The sequence below is a fragment of the Gigantopelta aegis genome, chromosome 10 (genome assembly GCF_016097555.1).
Source record: "Gigantopelta aegis isolate Gae_Host chromosome 10, Gae_host_genome, whole genome shotgun sequence".
NCBI lineage: Eukaryota > Metazoa > Mollusca > Gastropoda > Neomphalida > Peltospiridae > Gigantopelta > Gigantopelta aegis.
The window spans coordinates 31,928,767-31,951,323 of NC_054708.1; the positions used below are offsets into that span (position 1 = coordinate 31,928,767).

The following is a 22,557-nucleotide window of genomic DNA, read 5'->3' on the forward strand; positions in this document are numbered from 1 at the left end:
GTTTACACCTACCCATTGAGCCTTGCGGAGCACTCACTCAGGGTTTGGAGTCGGTATCTGGATTTAAAACCCCATGCCTCGACTGGGATCCGAACCCAGTACCTACCAGCCTGTAGACCGATGGCCTACCACGACCCCACCGAGGCCGGTCTTTTCAGTATTTATTACCCCAGCAGGCACTCACAACGGGGAAAATAAAAATCATAATTTCTCATGCATTGGTCTAACGAACAATACTATTGGATGATTTGACGCTAACAAACCAATGACCTTGTCGGTACCAAATATGACGTCATCACAATTTGGCAAACATGCACAATGAGGTCATCTAGTTTAAAGAGTTTTTGTTTAAGGCCATCTGTTTTTGGTGTTAAATTTATAACAAAATGTCATTTTAATGCAATTCATTATAGATTTTGTACCAGATTAAAGATAACTTTTGTTTTTGAAAATTATCTATAAACTTGATTAAATTATTGTTATAACAATACTCAGTGCAGAACAGTGCGTAAAGTGGTTTATATGGTTTCTATACATGTTAGTGTCGAAAATAAAGGCTTTTAGTGAAAAAATAAGTCAGGTAATAAATAGAATAACAAACTCGATACTAGTTGTTATCCAATTTATGTCCTTCGTGAAATAATTTTCATTTGTCACTCGCTTAAAGCTCCCGACAACTGAAAATTATTTCACTCTGGACATGCCTGTAAATATGATAATAACTGGTAACTCGTTTATTATTGTCTATGTACACTACGAGTATATAGCAAATCAAACAAATTACATCACTGTAAACTAGAGAAATTCATATGAACTACTCTTAAACCGGACACCCCCGTGACCAAGTAAAACGTCCTCTTTTTAAGGGGTATCCAGTTTAGAGAGGTTCTCTTCTGTACAGATATTTAAAAAGGGACCATGAAAAATGTCCAGTTTTTGAGAGAATTCCAGTTTATAGAGGGTCTGGTTTTGAGAGGTTTCACTGTATATGTTCAACACTATTCAAGAGGGTTAACTCTTAGTCCATTTTTATTTTAATATTAAGTTGACCTTTTAAAAACTAAGTAAAAGTACAAAATGAATTCAGTTACTGGATGGTGTAAAAGTGATCAGGAAATAATTAATTTTTGATGGTTCAAAACTTCAAACCTGCAACCCCATGCACTGTTCAGGACAAAGATTAATGGGTTTAATTTCACCAGCCAGGGGGAGTGATTTAGCTCAGTCTGCAAGTGCTCACTTGAGGTGCTTGTGTCACAGGATCGAACCACATCGATAAATCCATTCAACAGATTGGGTTTTTCTCGTTCCAACCAGTACACAACTGGTCAACGGTTGTGGTATGTCCTTTCCTGTATGTGGGAAAGTGCATATAAAAGATCCCTTGCTGCATCAGGAAAATATAGCAGGTTTCCTCCGATGACTATGTGTCTTGAATTGCTAAATGTTTGACATACATATAGCCGATGAGTAATTAACAGTTAGCCCAAATATGACTAAGAGAGCTAGACAGACATTTGAAAGGTTATACGCGGTCAGTAATGAGAACGTATAACCTTCCAAATGTCCGTCAAGCTCTCTTACAGCGAGTACTCTGGCTATTAATCAATGTGCTCTAGTGGGGTCGTTAAACAAAACAAACTTTATCACCAGCAAAGTTACTCTCTTATGACAAATTAGCAGACTGAAATCTTTTACATATTTTCCCATTAATAGGACAGTGCATACATGTACCTCTAATACAACATGTATAAATAATATGGAGAGCTGGTCAGGTCTGAAGAAGGCTACATGGTTTTCCAGGCAGACTAGTATTGCTAAACTTTGGAAAAAATGAGAACTCGTGTTTTTTGTGGCATTTTTAGTAAGTGATTGTACAAACTGTTGCAGTTTTTAAAACATAGGACATCAAATTACTAAGGATAAATTGATGGGAACAGGTGTAAAAATCATAACTGACTTCAGTGTATGTTATGCCGGTTTGTTAGTGTGTGATGGGTACTAGATGTAGCCCAGTGGTAAAGTGCCGAACGATCCTAGTCTGTGAGCCCATTGGGGTATTTCTTGTTCCAGCTAGTGCTCCACAACTGGTGTGAAACAAGGCCATAGTATGTACTGTCCTGTCCAACATGGTGTATATAAAAGATCCCTTGCTGGCAGCATAGGGTTTCCTCTCATTATCCGTGTGACATGTAACCATATCTCCAACACCACATAACCAAATTACAAGGAGTTGAGCGTTGTTAAATAAAACCACTATTCTTCTTGCTCACAAGATGTCTCTCAAAAATAAAAGCCCGATTGATCCTGGTTTATAAGTATGCTACTACCAGTTTCTAAAAGGGATCATGCTCTTCTCATAGAGAAAAATAGACCACAGCTCACAATATACCAGTTCTGGAGCACTGATTGGGTGTTCAATTTGACACACATCAGATGAGGACTACTACTGAGCTGCAACTCGCCACTGAAGTACGTCTTTCTTTGTAATGCATTTATTTCAAAAAAGAAATATACCATGTTGCACTACCGTTAACCGTAATTTTTCTTGTTATTTTGAGATGGGATAGGGGTGTACATGGTTTATGAAGGCTACCAAACAATTACATTTATAAACATTTAGAAAATACAACCGAAAACAGTCAATATGTTGATGATTTATTTACAGTGAATTACATTGTTGAATTAATAATTCAGCACAGTTAACGATTGCTTCAAAATCTGTATCCAACAATTTTAGTAAATGTTCACGTAGAATAGCCTCATTACACACTGCACAAATATTCCAACCACTTTCATCACACACCAATCCAGTCAACAAACCAATAACAACGTAACAACAAATGAATTGATTACTACAAGAAATCTGTGAACTGTTTCGCCTACCATAAACTTATTCGGTGTCACTGATAGTGGCATCAGTAAGATGTGGCACTTGATGCATGTATTGAAAAAAAATCCTTAAAAAAACAACAAAAACTTTTTAAAAAAAACAACTTTAAAACCCCCCAAATCAATTATAATTAAGTTTGTATTTCTTTCACCGGCATGGTGATGAACATCCACTGGTGAAACTATAAACCAAGTTTCATTGATCTAGAACCCATAGTTTGAGAAATGTGAAACTTTAACATTCACACTGGCAGAAAAGTAATACCTTCTCTCACCTTTTCACTTTGTAAAAAAAAAAAAATAATAAAAAAAAGCATCTGATTAAATAAAACCCCAAAGAATGATTTAAAAAAATACATTTCTACATACTTAAAGCAAATTACTTCTGTACAACTTGAGAAGTGATTAACTGTTTTACAAAACACCATTCCACTCATGTTAGGTAACTGGGGCTGAAAGAATCAGCTATGCACTGCAGAATAAAGCAATGTTTAACACAAGCAATGAAAACAAAACTGAACCATGGAGTATAACGGACAATTCACTGTGCAAAGTAAAGGGTACTGTTCAGTATTTATTACCTTCTCAACCAGGGCTTGCTCTGCCACTCTCCAAATTCGCTAATTACAAATTTTAAGCACAACTGGCGAATTTAATTTTAATTTTGCGAAATAATTTTATATAATGGTTGAAAGTTTCTTTAAAATAATGGTAGGTTTCAGCAATTTTTTTTAAGTTTAATAGATAATTTGGCGAAATATTTTGTATATCCAGAACTAGCCCTGTCAACCCTTTATTTTAAAGTTTGTAATAGAGAATACTACCTAAGTAGCTGTTAGAAACCATTTACTGTAATCATGAAATGCAAGAACAATTCACAAAGTAGTGTGCAGGCCAGTCAACATTGTAAACAATAAACACAAAGAAATGGCAGACCTTCAAATTCATGCATGGTCAATCATTTCAGTTTGTGACAGTATTGTAAAAAATACTGCGACCATGACACATGGCTGGCAGCTATCCGGGCTATTGAATCATCACATACACTGAAGTGTGCTTTATAAAATATACCAGTAGCAGTATTTTAATTTCGATTTCGACTGAATGATCTGTGACACAGAAAGGAAAAAGAAATAAATGTGTCAATTTATTAATGCAACTAACATCCACTTGCAGTTTTTTTACATTAATATTATGATCACATTAATTTCTGGATCTGCAGTATCTTACGTCATTTTAAAACATAATCTAAAGAGAATAATGGGAGTTAAGATACATTTTTAAGAAACAAATTGTAAGATAAATGGTACCTAACAGACTATAGTATTCTTTTTTTCTTTTTTTTTTAAAATTAATATTTATTGTATACTTCTTCAAAAACCAGATGTGAAAGAAATTTAACCACGTGTTCCAAATAAAATGTATTTATTGGTACCGACACCATTAAGTTATGTCTTAAGTAGGAATCGGCAATGTTAATTCAATGAACAGTTTGGCTTTTACATCTAGGTTATCACCATGGATCAGCCAATCCGAATATCTATAAATGAACATACCCTATATACTAGGTATAAGAAAATATCAAGATATTCATTCAAATGGGATGTATGAAACAGGGGTGGGAATTGGTGAACTGTAAAAAAAAAAAAAAAAATCTAGAGGGGTCCCAGAAATTCTTGAAATCGTAAGTTAAAATCTGTGCCATATGCCACATTTTAGAGGAAAGGATGATTAAAATGCAAGGAAATGCAATGTTCCATGAAATGAAAACAGCTGATCCGAGGAGAATTCCCACCCCTGATGAAAGCCCAATCTTACAAATAACGGGCTGAATTTACAGAGACTGTTTAAGACTTACATACAGTGTTCAAAATAAGCACTTGTCCATTTATCCCAACAAGTGAAAATCTGCTTGGACAAGCAAAGTGTACCTCAATGGTTGTCCAGTGGACAAGTGAAATTGCTCTGAGCAGTTTCATTCTGATAAATCAAAAACATTGCTCTTGCACTTGAATAAAACAAATCGCTTACTTGGACAAGTGAAAATATTGGCAGACAAGTAGATTTCTAGATGTACTTGTCCGGTGGACTACTGCAAATTTCTGCTCATATCTATCGCTGGTTTAAAATGCTTTAAACACCTGCGTTTAACAAAAAAAAAGAGGCTTCGTAAATTAGGCTCATAACGTTTGTGAACTTGTCAAATAAATCATAGGTCAAAACTTCCATTCATTACCAGACGGCCTTTCATTGTGTTAATATTTAAACTTTCTTTGGGTACACTGCCTTTCACCTTATTTTTTTTTCAAATGGTTTTATTTTCAACAATAATTGTAAAAATCTTTAGCATCACAATTCTTTGTTTAATTAATGGCTACCCAAGACCCTATTCTGAAAAACTTGCACATCAATTTAAAAAACTAGCATGAGTATACAATATGAGAATACACGGCTGTATGAATAAAAATGCACAATGGACAACAGACGAAATATTCCATTAATGATCAACACTAACACACATTGCCCCATTTAATGACTGGTTCATGTACGAAGATGAAAAGATGGAAAGCACTGTCAATTCCAATAAAAAGTTCTATCAATGAAAGATTGTTTTTTTTACAAATGTTCTATAAAAATAATTAAAAAAATGAACTGTGAAAAGGCTGATTAACCAAAGAACACCAACCAGGGAACAATTAGATGTTTATGTAAACAGAAGCCAACACAACATTCAACTTGAAAGAAATATGTCTGCCAATTTTATGGAACAAGTATGCTGAAGCATTGTAACTATCCATTAATTTAGTCGAAAACTGTCAATCGGCTGTATTCATCCAATGTATTGACATGGGGCCTAATTCACTAAATTCTCGCAACTTTGCGATCTCGCAGTGCAATGCTAAAAGACTTGCAAAGAGGATGCTTTGTTGTCTAGCAGAGCCTAAGAGACCTTTGTGAAATTAGGCCCCTGGGACCTAATTCACTAAATTCTCGCAACTTTGCGATCTAACAGTGCAATGCTAAAAGACTTGCAAAGAGGATGCTTTGTTGTCTAGCAGAGCCTAAGAGACCTTTGTGAATTAGGCCCCTGGGACCTAATTCACTAAATTCTCGCAACTTTGCAATCTCGCAGTGCAATGCTAAAAGACTTGCAAAGAGGATGCTTTGTTGTCTAGCAGAGCCTAAGAGATCTTTGTGACCATGGTCTATTAATATATTTTAAGGGAAAATGCACTGTGGTTTGAGAAGCTCAAAATTATGTATCAACTTGTAAACTGTAACATCACTTTTATCCATGCACACAACTTCCTCAAATGAATTAATCTACACAGTTTAATAGCATACCACTTGCAGAATAAAGACGGTGTGTTTGGAAGTTAGCATTAAATTAATCGAAAGCCATCAACTTGGTTTAGTTGATACAATAACCAGTGTAATACAAATGGTTTATCATGGCCACAATATTTACAGGGCAGGCTATGTATTGTCAGGGCAGGCTATGTATTGTCAGGGCAGGCTATGTATTGTCAGGGCAGGCTATGTATTGTCAGGGCAGGCTATGTATTGTCAGGGCAGGCTATGTATTGTCAGGGCACAGTGTGTGAGGCACAAGGTATCCGCAGGTCCTTGGACTGCTTCTGAATTGTTATAACTTATACAAGTTGCTTCTCAAACAGAACTGTGCACATTAATGTAATATTGCATACAAATCCAGTCGTACTCACCGACGCTAGTTCTGAAGGTGCATACTTTTCCGTGTCACATAAATAGAGAATAACTTGTTACTGCCACAAGTTATCAGCTTTATCCTGTGAAGAATAGAATGGTTAACATATATTTTGAGAGTACTGCTAAAGCAATACATGTTCCCTACCGAGCCCAACAAAAAAAAAAAAACAACACCTTTACTTGATAAAGAAATATTCAAAATGTCATCTCAATATCTTCAGGCATAAGGAGGGAAAAAGTCTGGAAGACAAATTTTCACATCACAAAGGCAATCTCAAAATTCTATCTCAATATCTTGAGACATTGTGCCAAAAAGATCCAGAAAACTGTATGTGGGACAGACAGACGGACAGAGAGACAGACAGATTATCGGAGACGAAACCTATAGTCCGCTCCTGTTGAACTTGTAGGGGACTAAATTATGTCAGCGATCTGCAAAAACAATTTTGCTATTTGACCTCAGCAGGATAAAGCTGATATGTTAAGACAGTAACCAGTTATGTTATTTATCCTGCAATCCAACGAGAATAGTATAATAATCACATTTATTCCAGTTTTGCTACACAGATTGTGTAACATAAATCTAGCAAATATTTTGCAGTATAACATCATACTTGCACGATTGTCATTCTTTGTAAGACGCTAGCCACATTTCTTCACATCAAAATAGCATTTGTGAACTCTTTAATTCACATAAATACAAGTTTTCTTATTTGCATCACAAACCCCCCACTTTATTTATAAATATCAATGATACACTGAAATAATAGCTTGAAGAAAATGAGTCAAGTTAGGCATATGTCATGTGACATAGATTTTTAGTCACGGACCAAAAATATACACACTTATCTAGTCATAGAATTTTGTCATAACTACGGTCAGGTCCTCCAGCATTTTGTGAAGCTGCTATAGCATACACTAAGCACATGAAAGCAAGAACTTGTACAGCGAATAACTCACTCAAAAGTCAATGTTTTTTTATTGCTAGGGTTTTTGTGACATTTTCATCACTTTGTAAACACATTTTCCACCCACATACTAATAATCCGGATTTACTTCTCCTTATTCCACTTAATTCCACCATTACATATTGTTACCAAATTCTGATTACACATAATTATAGGACATTAAACAAGTTTCCATTTCGTATCATGTTTATGTCCCGAGTGAAATAATTTTCAGTTGTCATGAGCTTTTCCAAGTGACACTGAACATTATTTGATGAGGGACATAAACATGATACAAAATGGTAGCAAGTTTAATATCCTATTTACTACCCATAATCGATCTTAATTTACATCACTCAACTCGTTTGGTTAACGTTCCTGTAAGGTTATAGTGCGTCAATCAATGACACTGTGTGACGTTAAAGTGTTACGTTCCACTTGGCTTTCTAGTGGGACTTGTCACTTTGATATGTACCAAGATATTTTTAGCCATATGGGTAATAATAATACTCATCAAACAATACAAGATCACAGTAACCATAATGAAATGTATTCATTTCTTTGAAAGCAGGAGGCTGTTTAAGAAAAGTAGGTAGATTGCTATATCTTTATTTTACTCTGTGCAATAAGGTGCAAGCATAAAATTTAGGCGCCAGTGTCGGCATCAGTTGCTGCCCAAAATCACCACCTACTGCCTGCTAATGGACAATGACACATTGTATCTTAATCTGGTGTTGGAACCGATACACAAAATCCAACAAAGGATTGAAGAAAACGTAAATGGTTTTTCTTTTTCAAACACTTATTCTGAAAGTAAAAAAAATTAATTGCAGTTTCCTCTTCTCACAATGGGATGATCCAATTTTCAAACAGCCAATCAGAAAATGGCTAACTACCCAGGTGGTGGTATTCTGATTGACAGTTACAAGACTGAGAGATGCATTATCGATGTAGAAGTATTACTGAAACCCCTCCCCCACCCCAACGAATCACTCATGAAGCACAACTCGTTATGAACAACAAACTTCATATGAAATAAAAAATGCACTGAACGAAGTTTCCAAAAGTATGGTGATGGTGTTTTGTTCCCCAGGGGGTGGTGAGATGTTCCATGTCATGATGTCACTCCTTGTTGAGTTAAGTTGTCCGTTACTTGAAAACAGTCTGAGAATAGAGGATTGTCAGCCAACTTGATGATGTCAACCAGACAAATCCTGGGCTTCAAACATATCCTGGTCATAACGTTCTGCTCGGACTATTCTTCCTCCGAAGTAACGGCCATTCAGGGAACTTATTGCCTTTTCAATCGCTAAAAAGAAAATGGAGAAGTTCAATATCAAATTACACACATAAAACAGAAATTCTGCAGAATTAAATGTTTTACCTAAAATAAACTTAAAGAAAAAAAAGAAAAATAATAATAATACAAAAAAATTGAACTGAAATTTTAATTTAATTTTTTTCTAAAGATTACTTTCTCATTATTTGTGATGAACATCCATAGGTGCAACTATAAATTAATTTGAAAAAAGTTAGTTTGTTTTGTTTAACGACACCACTGGAGTACATCGATTAATTAATCATCGGCTATTGGATGTCAAACATTTGGTAATTCTGATTCGTAGTCATCAGAGAAAACCTGCAGAAAGGGATCTTTTATATGCACTTTCCCACAGACAGGAAAGCACATACCATGGCTTTTGTCCAGTTAGCTGAATGGGATCCACCGAGGTGGTTCGATCCTGCAACTCAAGTACCTCAAGCGAGAACTCAACCAACATAAACTAAGTTGAAGTTTGTTTTAGTTAACAATAACACGTGAGTACACTGATTTATTAATTATTGGCTAATGTATGTCAATCATCTGATAATTCTAAAAGATAGTCTTGAAGGAAATCCACATTTTCCCAAATGAAGTTTCATTGTAGTTTGTAAGAAATGGAGGTCAACATTAATCGATCCCCATTGAGTGGGCCCATTAGGCTATTTCACATTCCAGCCAGTGCACCACGACTGGTATATCAAAGGCCGTGGTATGTGCTATCCTGTCTGTAGGATGGTGCATATAAAAGATCCCTTGCTACTAATGGAAAAATGTAGTGGGTTTTCCCACTAAAACTATATGTCAAAATGACCAAATGTTTGACATCCAGTAGCCGATGATTAATAAATCAATGTGCTCTAGTGGTGTTGTTAAACAAAACAAACTTTCTTTCTGTCTTTCTCAATAACTTGAGCTAAATACAAAGCTGATGCCAGACAATAAAGATAATGAAATGAAATGAGTGTTTGTTTAATGATAACTCAGTTCCTAAAATGATTAGCCAATTTCTATTTGTGTCACTGAAACAAATTTCTATCGTATCATAAAGACTTGTTAAACATTCTAATTCTTGTTTTAGTTTCATGGTGAATTTCAATTATGAAATGTTGATTTGGTGAACCACAACCTGAAACATGTTCATTATAACCTCACAGATTTAAAAAAAGAAAAATGGTGTGCAAGTACAAAATACTGCTAAATTTACAACCTGATATACAAAAATTAAATAAAGGAAAATATTTTGCAATTCAGATTGAAAAATCATCTCTCTGTTATTAATAACTAAAAGAAAAGAAGAAGTTTGTTTTGTTTAATGACACCACTAGAGCATACTGATTTATTAATCATTGGCTACATCGGAAGGAAGGAAATGTTTTATTTAACGACACACACAATACATTTTATTTACGGTTATATGGCGTCAGACACATGGTTAAGGACCACACAAATATTGAGAGGAAACCCGCTGCCGCCACTGCGTGGGCTACTCTTTTTGATTAGCAGCAAGGGATCTTTTATATGCACCATCCCACAGACAGGATAGCACATACCACGGCCTTTGATATACAAGTCGTGGTGCACTGGCTGGAACTAGAAACTTCCCAATGGGCCCACTATTGGGGATTGATCCCAGACCGACCGTGCATCAAGCGAGCGCTGTACCATTGAGGTATGTGCCACCCACTTTGGCTATCGGGTGTCAAAGATTTGGTCATAAACAATTAAAGGGACATTCCTGAGTTTGCTGCACTTTTTAAGATGTTATCGACTAACAGACTTTTTAACGATTGTAATTACATATCAAATATATTTTTCTGCATACAATATTAGTGGCTGTATATTAAACGTGTTTCTGATCGTTCTAATATTTGTACACGGTTAAATTTCATCTTATTTCTTAACATATTTTTTTTTCGTACATACAAAATTATTTGAAGACAAAATCCAGTTTGGGCTTCTTACAATTATTAAGACGACCAGAAACACATTGAATATACAGACACTGATATTCAAGACAAGAAAATATATTTAATATGTAAGTTTACTCGTAGAAATATTTCGTTAGTCGGAAACATCTTACAATGCAACAAACTCAGGAATGTCCCTTTAAAATAAGCCACCGTAACATTATTAATACATGTATTCACAACTTACCCTCAATTGATGCAAATTCAACAAATATTTTAACAATAACTTCAGCATCGTCCTCTTCGCCCTGTTTTTCCTGATAAATGATGACTCGGTTAACAACACCGTACAGGCCACATTCCTCCGTGACCTCTTCCTCGAGGTCATCATCAAGGTCTTCTTTCCCCACCATGTTACGCAGCACCATCACTCGAGCCTTAAAGCAACAAAACAATCATGGTAAGGGAAAAAGAAAAATGTTTTTGTAGATTTCAAACTATATTATTTAGTAACATTGTTTGCAATTGTAAGAACTTTTTTTCATTATGGGTGAATTTATCAATAATTTGGTACTAAAATCAAATTGTTACAATTGATGACATCAATAAAATCCCCCAAAACATAAACCAATTGTAAAAGAAAAAGGAACTATAGATACACTCAGATCTCACCTCATTCTTTAGGAACAGAAAGCAACTTTAAATAACAAATATTCTATTTAACCTACTTTCTCATCAATTTCTGCATGACCATGTGTCTGGTATTACTTTAATAACCACACCTCACCTCGGACTGCCTCATCAGTTTCTGCATGACCATGTGTCTGGTATTACTTTGATGACCACACCTCACCTCGGACTGTCTCATCAGTTTCTGCATGACCATGTGTCTGGTATTACTTTGATGACCACACCTCACCTCGGACTGCCTCCTCAGTTTCTGCATGACCATGTGTCTGGTATTACTTTGATGACCACACCTCACCTCGGACTGTCTCATCAGTTTCTGCATGACCATGTGTCTGGTATTACTTTGATGACCACACCTCACCTCGGACTGCCTCCTCAGTTTCTGCATGACCATGTGTCTGGTATTACTTTAATGACCACATCTCACCTCGGACTGTCTCATCAGTTTCTGCATGACCATGTGTCTGGTACTACTTTAATGACCACATCTCACCTCGGACTGTCTCATCAGTTTCTGTATGACCATGTGTCTGGTACTACTTTAATGACCACACCTCACCTCAGACTGCCTCATCAGTTTCTGCATGACCATGTGTCTGGTACTACTTTAATGACCACATCTCACCTCGGACTGCCTCATCAGTTTCTGTATGACCATGTGTCTGGTATTACTTTAATGACCAGACCACACCTCACCTCGGACTGCCTCATCAGTTTCTGCATGACCATGTGTCTGGTATTACTTTGATGACCACACCTCACCTCGGACTGCCTCATCAATTTCTGCATGACCATGTGTCTGGTATTACTTTGATGACCACACCTCACCTCGGACTGCCTCCTCAGTTTCTGCATGACCATGTGTCTGGTATTACTTTGATGACCACACCTCACCTCGGACTGCCTCCTCAGTTTCTGCATGACCATGTGTCTGGTATTACTTTAATGACCACATCTCACCTCGGACTGCCTCATCAGTTTCTGCATGACCATGTGTCTGGTACTACTTTAATGACCACATCTCACCTCGGACTGCCTCATCAGTTTCTGTATGACCATGTGTCTGGTATTACTTTGATGACCACACCTCACCTCGGACTGCCTCCTCAGTTTCTGCATGACCATGTGTCTGGTATTACTTTAATGACCACATCTCACCTCGGACTGCCTCATCAGTTTCTGCATGACCATGTGTCTGGTACTACTTTAATGACCACATCTCACCTCGGACTGCCTCATCAATTTCTGCATGACCATGTGTCTGGTAATACTTTAATGACCACATCTCACCTCGGACTGCCTCATCAATTTCTGCATGACCATGTGTCTGGTACTACTTTAATGACCACATCTCACCTCGGACTGTCTCATCAGTTTCTGCATGACCGTGTGTCTGGTATTACTTTAATGACCACATCTCACCTCGGACTGTCTTATCAGTTTCTGCATGACCATGTGTCTGATACTACTTTAATGACCACATCTCACCTCGGACTGTCTCATCAGTTTCTGTATGACAAAGTGTCTGGTACTACTTTAATGACCACATCTCACCTCGGACTGCCTCATCAGTTTCTGTATGACCATGTGTCTGGTATTACTTTAATGACCACATCTCACCTCGGACTGCCTCATCAGTTTCTGTATGACCATGTGTCTGGTATTACTTTAAAACATAATGACCACGTCTCACCTCGGACTGCCTCATCAGTTTCTGCATGACCATGTGTCTGGTATTACTTTAAAACATAATGACCACGTCTCACCTCGGACTGTCTCATCAGTTTCTGCATGACCATGTGTCTGGTATTACTTTAAAACATAATGACCACGTCTCACCTCGGACTGCCTCATCAGTTTCTGCATGACCATGTGTCTGGTATTACTTTAAAACATAATGACCACGTCTCACCTCGGACTGCCTCATCAGTTTCTGCATGACCATGTGTCTGGTATTACTTTAAAACATAATGACCACGTCTCACCTCGGACTGCCTCATCAGTTTCTGCATGACCATGTGTCTGGTATTACTTTAAAACATAATGACCACGTCTCACCTCGGACTGTCTCATCAGTTTCTGCATGACCATGTGTCTGGTATTACTTTAAAACATAATGACCACGTCTCACCTCGGACTGCCTCATCAGTTTCTGCATGACCATGTGTCTGGTATTACTTTAAAACATAATGACCACGTCTCACCTCGGACTGCCTCATCAGTTTCTGCATGACCATGTGTCTGGTATTACTTTAAAACATAATGACCACGTCTCACCTCGGACCACCTGATCAGTTTCTGAATGACCATGTGTCTGGTATTACTTTAAAACATAATGACCACGTCTCACCTCGGACTGCCTCATCAGTTTCTGCATGACCATGTGTCTGGCGTTGCTGCCACTAATCTTCATGCTTTCCTGCTGCTCCAGAGACTGGTGCTGGTCGTCGTCCTGTTTCTGTTTTCCGTTCGCCTTCGCTTCTCTCTCCGCATCAGGGTTTGCCGCTGACAATGATGCAGCAATAGCCGTGGCATTGGCTGCAAGTACAAATATACATACATGGTGTATTAGTCGACAACACAATGCTGTTTCAATTATTAAAGCAGAATGGTCATTACGGTACTGTTCAAGACTGATAACAATTGGAAAAACAGTATTATCAGTAACTGAATTAAATAAAAAATTAATTAATTCGAATAAAGGAAACCATGCAAAAAATAACCCTCTAAAATAGGCTTCCTGCAACGGCACCTGTACTTTTATATTTGATCTTTGCACCAACTTATTAAAAACTACATTTAGGAGTATGCAGTGAAGGTGTACTCGTTATGTTATGTTAGTACAATGCATGTTTATGCCAAAACGCTATCTATATCCATTGAAAGAGTATGTTAAAATTTGGCTTTATGTGATATACTTAACGTTATGGTGCAGCTAAACTAAATGATTTAAATGGATATAAAGCAGTTTGAAAATAAACCCAAGTATTGAATAAATATTTCATTGCCTGCCTTTGAATAAAAAGTAACTGGAAACTGAAAATAACCAAGGACATGCATTAGCCCATCAAGGAAATTATGTCAACAATGTACAGTTTCATCCGATTAAAAAAACAAGGGCTAGCTCTGGCACTTGCTAAATATGCCAACTGTGAACCGTGAAAGCAGTTGACAAATTTTTATTTTAATTTGGCGAAATAATTTACATTTTTTTTAGACAATAACTATTGATTTCTGCAATTTTTTAAGTTAAATAAATAATTTGGCGAAATGTTTTGCTAACCCAAAGCTAACCCTGCAAAGCAAACGATTATTAGAACAACCAATTAAAACAATTAATACTCTATGAATCTGGCCGATTAGAAACTCCACTTGCACTTACCTAGAGAGTTTGTAACTGGAAGAGGTATGTTAGTTGATGGTATGAGACTTGGCGGCATCACTGGTGGTGGTATGAGGGTTGACGGAACAAGGGTTGGAGGCATGAGAGGCCTCACTGAAGGGGGTGGTATTGGAGGGATGGGTAGAGGGGTTATAATTGGGGGCTGGCCGAGCTGCGTGGGAACTGCTATTGGAGGTGGTGGCAGGATTGGTATTGGCACGGGTGAAGACTGTTTCAGACTTGGTGGAGAGGGTATGCCATTTCCAAGAGTCGTCGGCATAGCAAGACCAGGTGGGGCCTGAAATGGAAAAAACCAAAAATGTACAAATAAAACAGGAATGATGTCACAGGTAGATGACTAGTTTTTTAATTAAAAAACCCACACTTATTTTATAAAGAAATGTTTATTTAAAAAAAGAAAAAGAAATTATTTCACTAATTTTTTTAATTCATAGATCTCCCATTTAAAGATCTCACACTCCCAGGGAAAAAAAAAAAAAAAAAAAAAAGTACTAGTTTGATGAAAATAATGAGCTTAAAAGGATTTATAAAGAAATTTAGAATATAAAATTAATTATTGTTTTCAAAGAAACGTTTTAAAAATTAACACTGAGCTAAGCAGAAATGACACTGGCCATCAAAAGTTTTTTAAATAAAATTTAAAAAAATAAAATTTACTAAATAAATTTACAATATAAAATAAATTATCAATATTTTTAAAAAAAAATTAACACTGATCTAACCACAAAAGTAGTCACTATATTTTGCCTTCTGACTTTATCAAGGTGAAACCAAACTTCAAAGAGTAAAAACATTTCACACACTTACCAGAACAGCGGCCGTCTGTTGCTGGGCATCCATGGCAGTGATCTTGGCCGTGACAGCAGCTGCAGCAACAGCAGAGGCAGTTGGCATGCTGCTGGGACCTGTTGGGGCCTGGAGGGCATTTGGTGGAGTGATCGCCTGAAAACAAAGAAAGAAATGTAATATCATTGTGAGACACTCAACGCATTCTTAACTATGGTTATATAGCGTCAGATATATGGACAACAGAGATAATTAGACTGGAAACCCATCGACACCACTCCATGGGGAGTGATGACCCGAAATCACAAAATACCAATATTAATTGCACAAATATATGTAGCAAGTAGCAAATACACTATAAAATGTTTAATAAAAAAAAAAAAAAAATTGAAAACTAAAAATTAAAATTCCAAAAAGCAAGGCAGGTAGCAGTTCAGAGCTCTCTATAATGATATTTTCCAAAGACAGCAGTATATGCAGGTGAAACTGTATGGTATAAAAAGAGAACTGAAATATGTATGTGAGAAATAAGACTTACCCGTCCTACTCGTAGATACTGTCCTCCCAGATCAAACAGATTCATTGACGCGACTGCATCGAGGCCCGACTGCTGGTTCTCAAACTCAATGAAGCCGTAACCTCTGTAATAAACAACAATCACACTTTAAACAAGTCGCTTGTATTCAATCAATACAATATACTAAAAAAAATGTTGTATACAGAATATGTTTGGGGGTGGGGGGGGGGGGGGGGGGGGGTGTGTGTGTGTGTGTGTGTGTGTGTGTTTGTCTTAGTATTTTTTTTTTTTATTGCCACAAATCAAAGTGACAATGTCAAGGATGGGGAGCCTTGAATCATAGACTAAGACAGTATTTGTAACGTCCTCATGTACATAGATATCCATATCTATATATATATATATATACACTCATACATATACATACAGAAACATATTTTCACAGATATACACATATTTTTAGTGATTTAAGTGTACCAAATTATTTGCTCGTGCTGGAGTAAGTTTTGATCTTACAGAATATTTTATTATTCTATGACTGTGAGGAACATTGTCTAAATCATGCAAGAACTTTTCCTACCAGAAACCTTTTCAATAGATTAATAACAATCTCGCATGGAACAGTACTGACCAGTCTTTATTGTAAACCTAGTGTTACATTTTAATGGACGCATGAAACAAATGGTGCTTTGGGTTAGACTGGACAATTTTAGTGTTTTTATTTGGTGTTTATTTATTGCAAAAGTTACTAAATAAAAATTGCTATAATCAGGCTAAAACCTACCATAGCAAAACCTTTCAAAATTGCTATAGGTTAACAAATTCTTATGTTCGAGCCCTGCTACTTGCGGAATAAAAAATAATCTGATAATTTTTCTACACATCGCATATCAGTTTGATGCTCCATAATCAAGCCACATTCTATTTTCCAACTGCTAACAGAAACAAAAGTCGGGGTTCTCCTTGCAAATTGGCTTCTGCTTCAAGAAATATAAAGGTATCTGTTTTATTTGATGGGAAGAGAGGTACAAATGAACTTACTTGTGTTTACCAGGTTTTGTGGGATCTTGAGCCAGCTTGCAAGTGATAATTTTTCCAAAAGCTTCGAACACACTGAAAGATAAATACAACAGTGGTTTATTAACCAGGAAACAACCAGCAATATTTAGCAGCATTTCATTTACTTGAAGCGTTGTACTAAGTGTATTACATACATATTATACGTGAATAAAAAAAATAAAAAAATAAAACAAGAATATATCATGGCTTCAAGATTCAAGTTGAATGAAAATAAGTGTTAAAAATTGTGTGAATTTTGTCCCAAAACAAATCTGTCTAGGCCAAACAAAATATTACAACAAACTACAGATCAGTTCTAATTCCAAGCAATTGCATTTAAGGTCACTAAAATGTATCAGTGATATTGGTAACTCTTGTAAAATAATACAATGCATATTTGCTAAACCAAACTGAAATAACCAATTGCTGCAATGGAAGTAAAAATCAGTCCTTCCATTCCACAGTGATCAAGACAAGTTGTTTAAAAGTAGAATCCACCAGCATCCAGAAGAAAAAATGGGTGAACTGATCTCAAAACTGCAAAGAAGCTTACCTCTGTATATCGGACTCTGACAAATCACTGTGAATAGATGCTACATATATCCTATTGTAATTCTTTGCTTCCTCGGCCAGCTGCTCTATGATGGGCTGAGCTTGGGGCATGTTACTGGGACGTCCAACCTGATACAAACATAAAAGAGAAAAGTACAGCTCACTGCCCAAAAGAAAATGTTTACAGCTAGGAGAGCAACAAAAAACTTTCATTAAAATATTTCTCAAAACAAAATGTTATAAATTTTAAATGTATACACCGACAGCTAGTAGCCCTAAAAGGTTTTTGTTAAAAACGTTCATGAAAACAGAATGTAATGATCTTTAAATGTATGCACTGAGTGCCAATCAACATCATTCTGGTGGTAGAACACTTAAATACACCCAATCTGCCTTTACAAAATCGTAAATATTTTTATTATAATGCGAAAGACAAATACAAAGTGAAATCTGAACAGTAAATACCAGTCACCGTGTAGAGTTTTCTTAGAAACTATTTGCATACAACAGTTCCTAATTTATTAAAAGTTTATTAGCCAAATTATTAAAACAAATCAGCTGATATGTGTACACACTAGCACTTGAATAATTCTGTACTGACGCGGCAATACCCAAGTTTCATAGCTCGCTACACAATTTTAAAACATTAAACAGTAGTTGCTAATCAATTTTCAATTGACAGAAATGTCACTGATCAATATTTTGACAACAAAATGTTCCCTACAAACCATAAATCGTATAAAATAAAGAGAAAATGTTACAATTACAGATACGATATAATATTAAAGGGGCATTCCTGAGTTTGCTGCAATGTTTAAGATGTTATCGACAAACAGATACTTTTTAACGATTGTAATTACATATCAAATATATTGTTTTGCATAAAATATTAGTGGCTGTATATTAAATGTGTTTCTGATCGTTCTAATATTTGTACTAGGTTAAATTTCATTTTATTTCCTAAAATAATGTTTTTTTCGTACGTACAAAATTATTTGAAGACAAAATCCAATTTGGGCTTCTTACAAATATGAAGACGACCAGAAACACATTGAATATACAGACACTGATATTCTAAACATGAAAATATATTTAATATGTAAGTTTAATCGTAGAAATATTTTATTAGTCAGACACATCTTACAATGCAGCAAACTCAGGAATGTCCCTTTAAGGAAGCCAAAGTTTGCTGTCTAGTAATGTACTAACTTTGATATTGCGTCCCCCGATCATGACGCCATTCATCTGCTCCAGTGCAAGCTGTGCTGCCTCAGGAACCTCGTACTCAATAAAGGAAAAACCTTTGTGCTTATTCGTAATAGGATCCCACGACAGATTCACACTCTTGATTGGTCCAAATGGAATGAAAGACTGTTTTATCGTGTCTTCTTTGATTTCAAAGTTAATACTGCCAACATATATCCTAAACAAACAAAAAAACCCATTTTATTTACATTGATAAATAATAATAAAAAACCTAATATTTTTCTTTTAATTTTAAATGAAAAACCCCCCACTATTTCAGAAAGGTCACATTTACAACATCTTATTTATATTTATTGCATAAATCATATAAACACTTTTTACATGAAAATTATTTGAAATAGAAAAAAATTATGTTTTGTAAAATATTTCATAATAAAGAAAGAAAGAAAGAAATGTTTTATTTAACGATACACTCAACACATTTTATTTACGGTTATATGTCGTCAGACATATGGTTACGGACGACACAGATTTTAAGAGGAAACCCGCTGTTGCCAGAACATGGGCTACTCTTTCCGATTAGCAGAAAGGGATCTTTTATTTGCGCTTCCCACAGGCAGAATAGCACAAACCGTGGCCTTTGTTGAACCAGTTATGGATCACTGGTCCGTGCAAGTGGTTTACTCCTAACAATTGAGCCTTGCGGAGCACTCACTCAGGGTTTGGAGTCGGCATCTGGATTAAAAATCCCATGCCTCGACTGGGATCCAAACCCAGTACCTACCAGCCTGTAGACCGATGGCCTAACCACGACACCACTGAGACCGGTCATAATAAAGAGATTACAATATAAAAAAGTTCTGACCCCCCCCCCCCCACCCAAGGAAATGGCTTATTTAATAAAGCACTAAACACATTTTTATATATGGCTATATGACATCAAATATACTGTTACGGAATACAGAGATAAAGAACACTCACTACCATCACTTCAAGGGATCTTTTATATATGCATCATTCCATTGACAGGATAGGACATACCATGGCCTTTTTAAAAAGAGCACTGGTTGGAATGAAAAATACTTTAATCGGCCAAAAGACGGAGATCGGCCCCAGATTGACTGCACATCAGGTAGACATTTTCAACACATTTTATTTAAGGTTATATGGCGTCAGACACATGGTCAAGGACCACACAGATATTGAGAGAGGAAACCCGCTGTCCAGGGTTGAAAATTAACATGAAAACCAAGGTCGCCAGTAGGGCCAGTTGAAGAAAAATCTTACTGGCCCTTCTCAAATTCAAATAACCCTCCAATTATGACACTGGAATTTAACTGCACAGGTAAAATTAAAACTATAGTGTTTTTGTTGAATAACAACCGTTTGAGTTAAAGAAAACCGATGAATTGACGTTTGACTTCATAATGAATAAAGTGAAAATTTAAATAAAAACATGTTACGTTTTAAACCCATACCAACTCAAAAAAAAAAAAATTGAAACAGAAATCCAGTAAAAATAAACATGTTTCTTTACAAAGTGCCATTAAATTAAACATATCAAATCTAATTTTCAATACAGGGTAAAAGATAATGCAGTAGAAAACAGACTAAATGTAAAACTGCGTATGCTTTAGTGAACTAGTCTGGGAGTGGCAGTCCTCTTTGTGGGGATGCAAGAGGAATGGAATACATTTTGTAGTGATACAAGAGGGGTGAAATTCCCAGCAAATGATTTCCTCGGGAGTGGCTGTTCTCCTAAATAGAGATCCATGGAATCTTCCACCGTTTTGCCAAATGCCCATTCGACCCTGCTTTGTGCAGACACACGACCCTGGTCATGTATTACGGTCGTGTCATTCAGATTACACTGGGTGTTCCGTCAATTGCCTTAAAACTTATATCACAAAAAAGAGTTAACCTATGCAGTTTCATGGCAATTTGTAAAGAATTTTTGTTTATTACACTGCACTTTTACCCCCAATAAAATTTTATTCGAGACGGTATGGGTTGAAAACTTAATAAATTAATATATGAATTTTATCTTTATTCATTATGGTGGCGCTGTCAAAATATAGACCCTGCACTAGGTCTTCACCTGCCAGATTTGTAGTTCGCACCAACACAGACGCGGTGTGTTTTGTCACATTCGATTCAGTATGAGTGTGTTTCTTTTTAACAAGTACCATACTCGCCAGACACTAAAATCGATGGTCGCCCAACGGACTACCTTTGTAAAACTCTTAGTCGCCCTTAGCCAATAAAGGTCGCCATGGGCGACTGCTAATTTTCAACCCTGGCTATCGCCACTTCATGGGCTACTCTTTTCGATTAGCAGCAAGGGATCTTTTACATGCACCATCCCACAGACAGGATATTACATACCATGGCCTTTGTTACCTAACGGGTACAAGAGTTAAATTTAAGGAATAACACAGTGTGTGAAAATGAGTGCCAAACCTACCTGCACATCAAGGCTAATGCCTGCTGCCTCTGGACTGTCGTTTGGAAATTCTGCATTTGCTGTGAAGAAGAAACAATATATAGTCAGGATCCACAGATCCAAAACATTTCTCCTAAATTCAAGGGCCATAACTCTGTGAAAAATGGGTAAATCGCCATGAAAGTTAAACTTGATTTGTAACAGTACATGATAAAGTTACATTTAAAATTTCATCTCAATATCTTGAGGCAGTGCAAAAACAAAAACAGCCATGAAAACTAAAAAAAATAATGTATCTCTTAAGTTCAAGGCTATAACTGAAAAATGGGTAAATCACCACAAACGTTCAACTTTATTTGTAATTGTATATGATAAAGCTATACACAATATCTCAAGGAATTTTTTTTTTTAATCCGAAAACTATATGTGGGACTGATGGATGGACGGACAGACAGACAATATACTTCCCTTCGGAAACAAAGTGAGAGACAATTGAATGGACTTGTCATGTTACAGCATCCAGAACATTTTTTTCTGCCACTCACTAATTGCAAGTATTAAAAACAAAAAGCAAATTTTACTTTAATTTGGCCGAATGAAGTAATGTAATTATTGATATACTGGTGGAAAATAATTGTGGGTTTCTGCAAATTTTTTAAGTTTACCAGATAATTTGGCAAAACATTCTGCTTACCTAACCCTAAAAAAATATGGCAAAATTAAGCTTACTTGTTGCTGGTGTGCAATTGTCTGCCGAACCAGCACGCTTTTGATACTCTGTTCCATTGCATACTTCTTGGCCTTCTGAATGAGATCTTGCTGGGACGATGACAGCTTGGGAGGTGTGAATAGCTTGATTTCTCGCTTGGCACCGGGACCCTCCAACAAAGGACCAGTCTGGTTTGCCTGCAGTATGAGGTCCTCTGCACCAAGGAAAAAAAAAAGGAAGAAATAAGAAATGCTGCACTCAGGAGCAAAACTTGCCAAAAGCTTTGGTGCCAATGAAAGAATTAGTAATACACTATTAAAAAATTCCTACCAACACATAGACACAATCGATCAATGCCTTACCAACACGACAATATACTGCATTAACATAAAA

General features: G+C 36.3%; 1 protein-coding gene across 5 annotated transcripts in view; it reads right to left on the reverse strand.

Moving 5' to 3' along the window:
- Nucleotides 1-5,992: 5,992 nt before the first annotated feature.
- LOC121383125 (poly(U)-binding-splicing factor PUF60-like) overlaps nucleotides 5,993-22,557 on the reverse strand; it is a 32,403-nt gene continuing 15,838 nt past the window's right edge. For all 5 annotated transcript variants that reach the window (XM_041512925.1, XM_041512926.1, XM_041512923.1 and 2 more), the window contains 11 exons: nucleotides 22,185-22,378; nucleotides 21,477-21,535; nucleotides 19,016-19,229; nucleotides 17,808-17,935; nucleotides 17,237-17,308; nucleotides 16,217-16,319; nucleotides 15,700-15,834; nucleotides 14,872-15,169; nucleotides 13,840-14,027; nucleotides 11,047-11,236; nucleotides 5,993-8,877 (listed from right to left, as the gene is read on the reverse strand). In XM_041512925.1, coding sequence (XP_041368859.1) covers nucleotides 8,768-8,877; nucleotides 11,047-11,236; nucleotides 13,840-14,027; nucleotides 14,872-15,169; nucleotides 15,700-15,834; nucleotides 16,217-16,319; nucleotides 17,237-17,308; nucleotides 17,808-17,935; nucleotides 19,016-19,229; nucleotides 21,477-21,535; nucleotides 22,185-22,241 — 1,554 coding nt within the window. In that variant the 5' untranslated portion in view covers nucleotides 22,242-22,378 and the 3' untranslated portion in view covers nucleotides 5,993-8,767. The remainder of the gene's footprint in view (nucleotides 8,878-11,046; nucleotides 11,237-13,839; nucleotides 14,028-14,871; nucleotides 15,170-15,699; nucleotides 15,835-16,216; nucleotides 16,320-17,236; nucleotides 17,309-17,807; nucleotides 17,936-19,015; nucleotides 19,230-21,476; nucleotides 21,536-22,184; nucleotides 22,379-22,557) is intronic.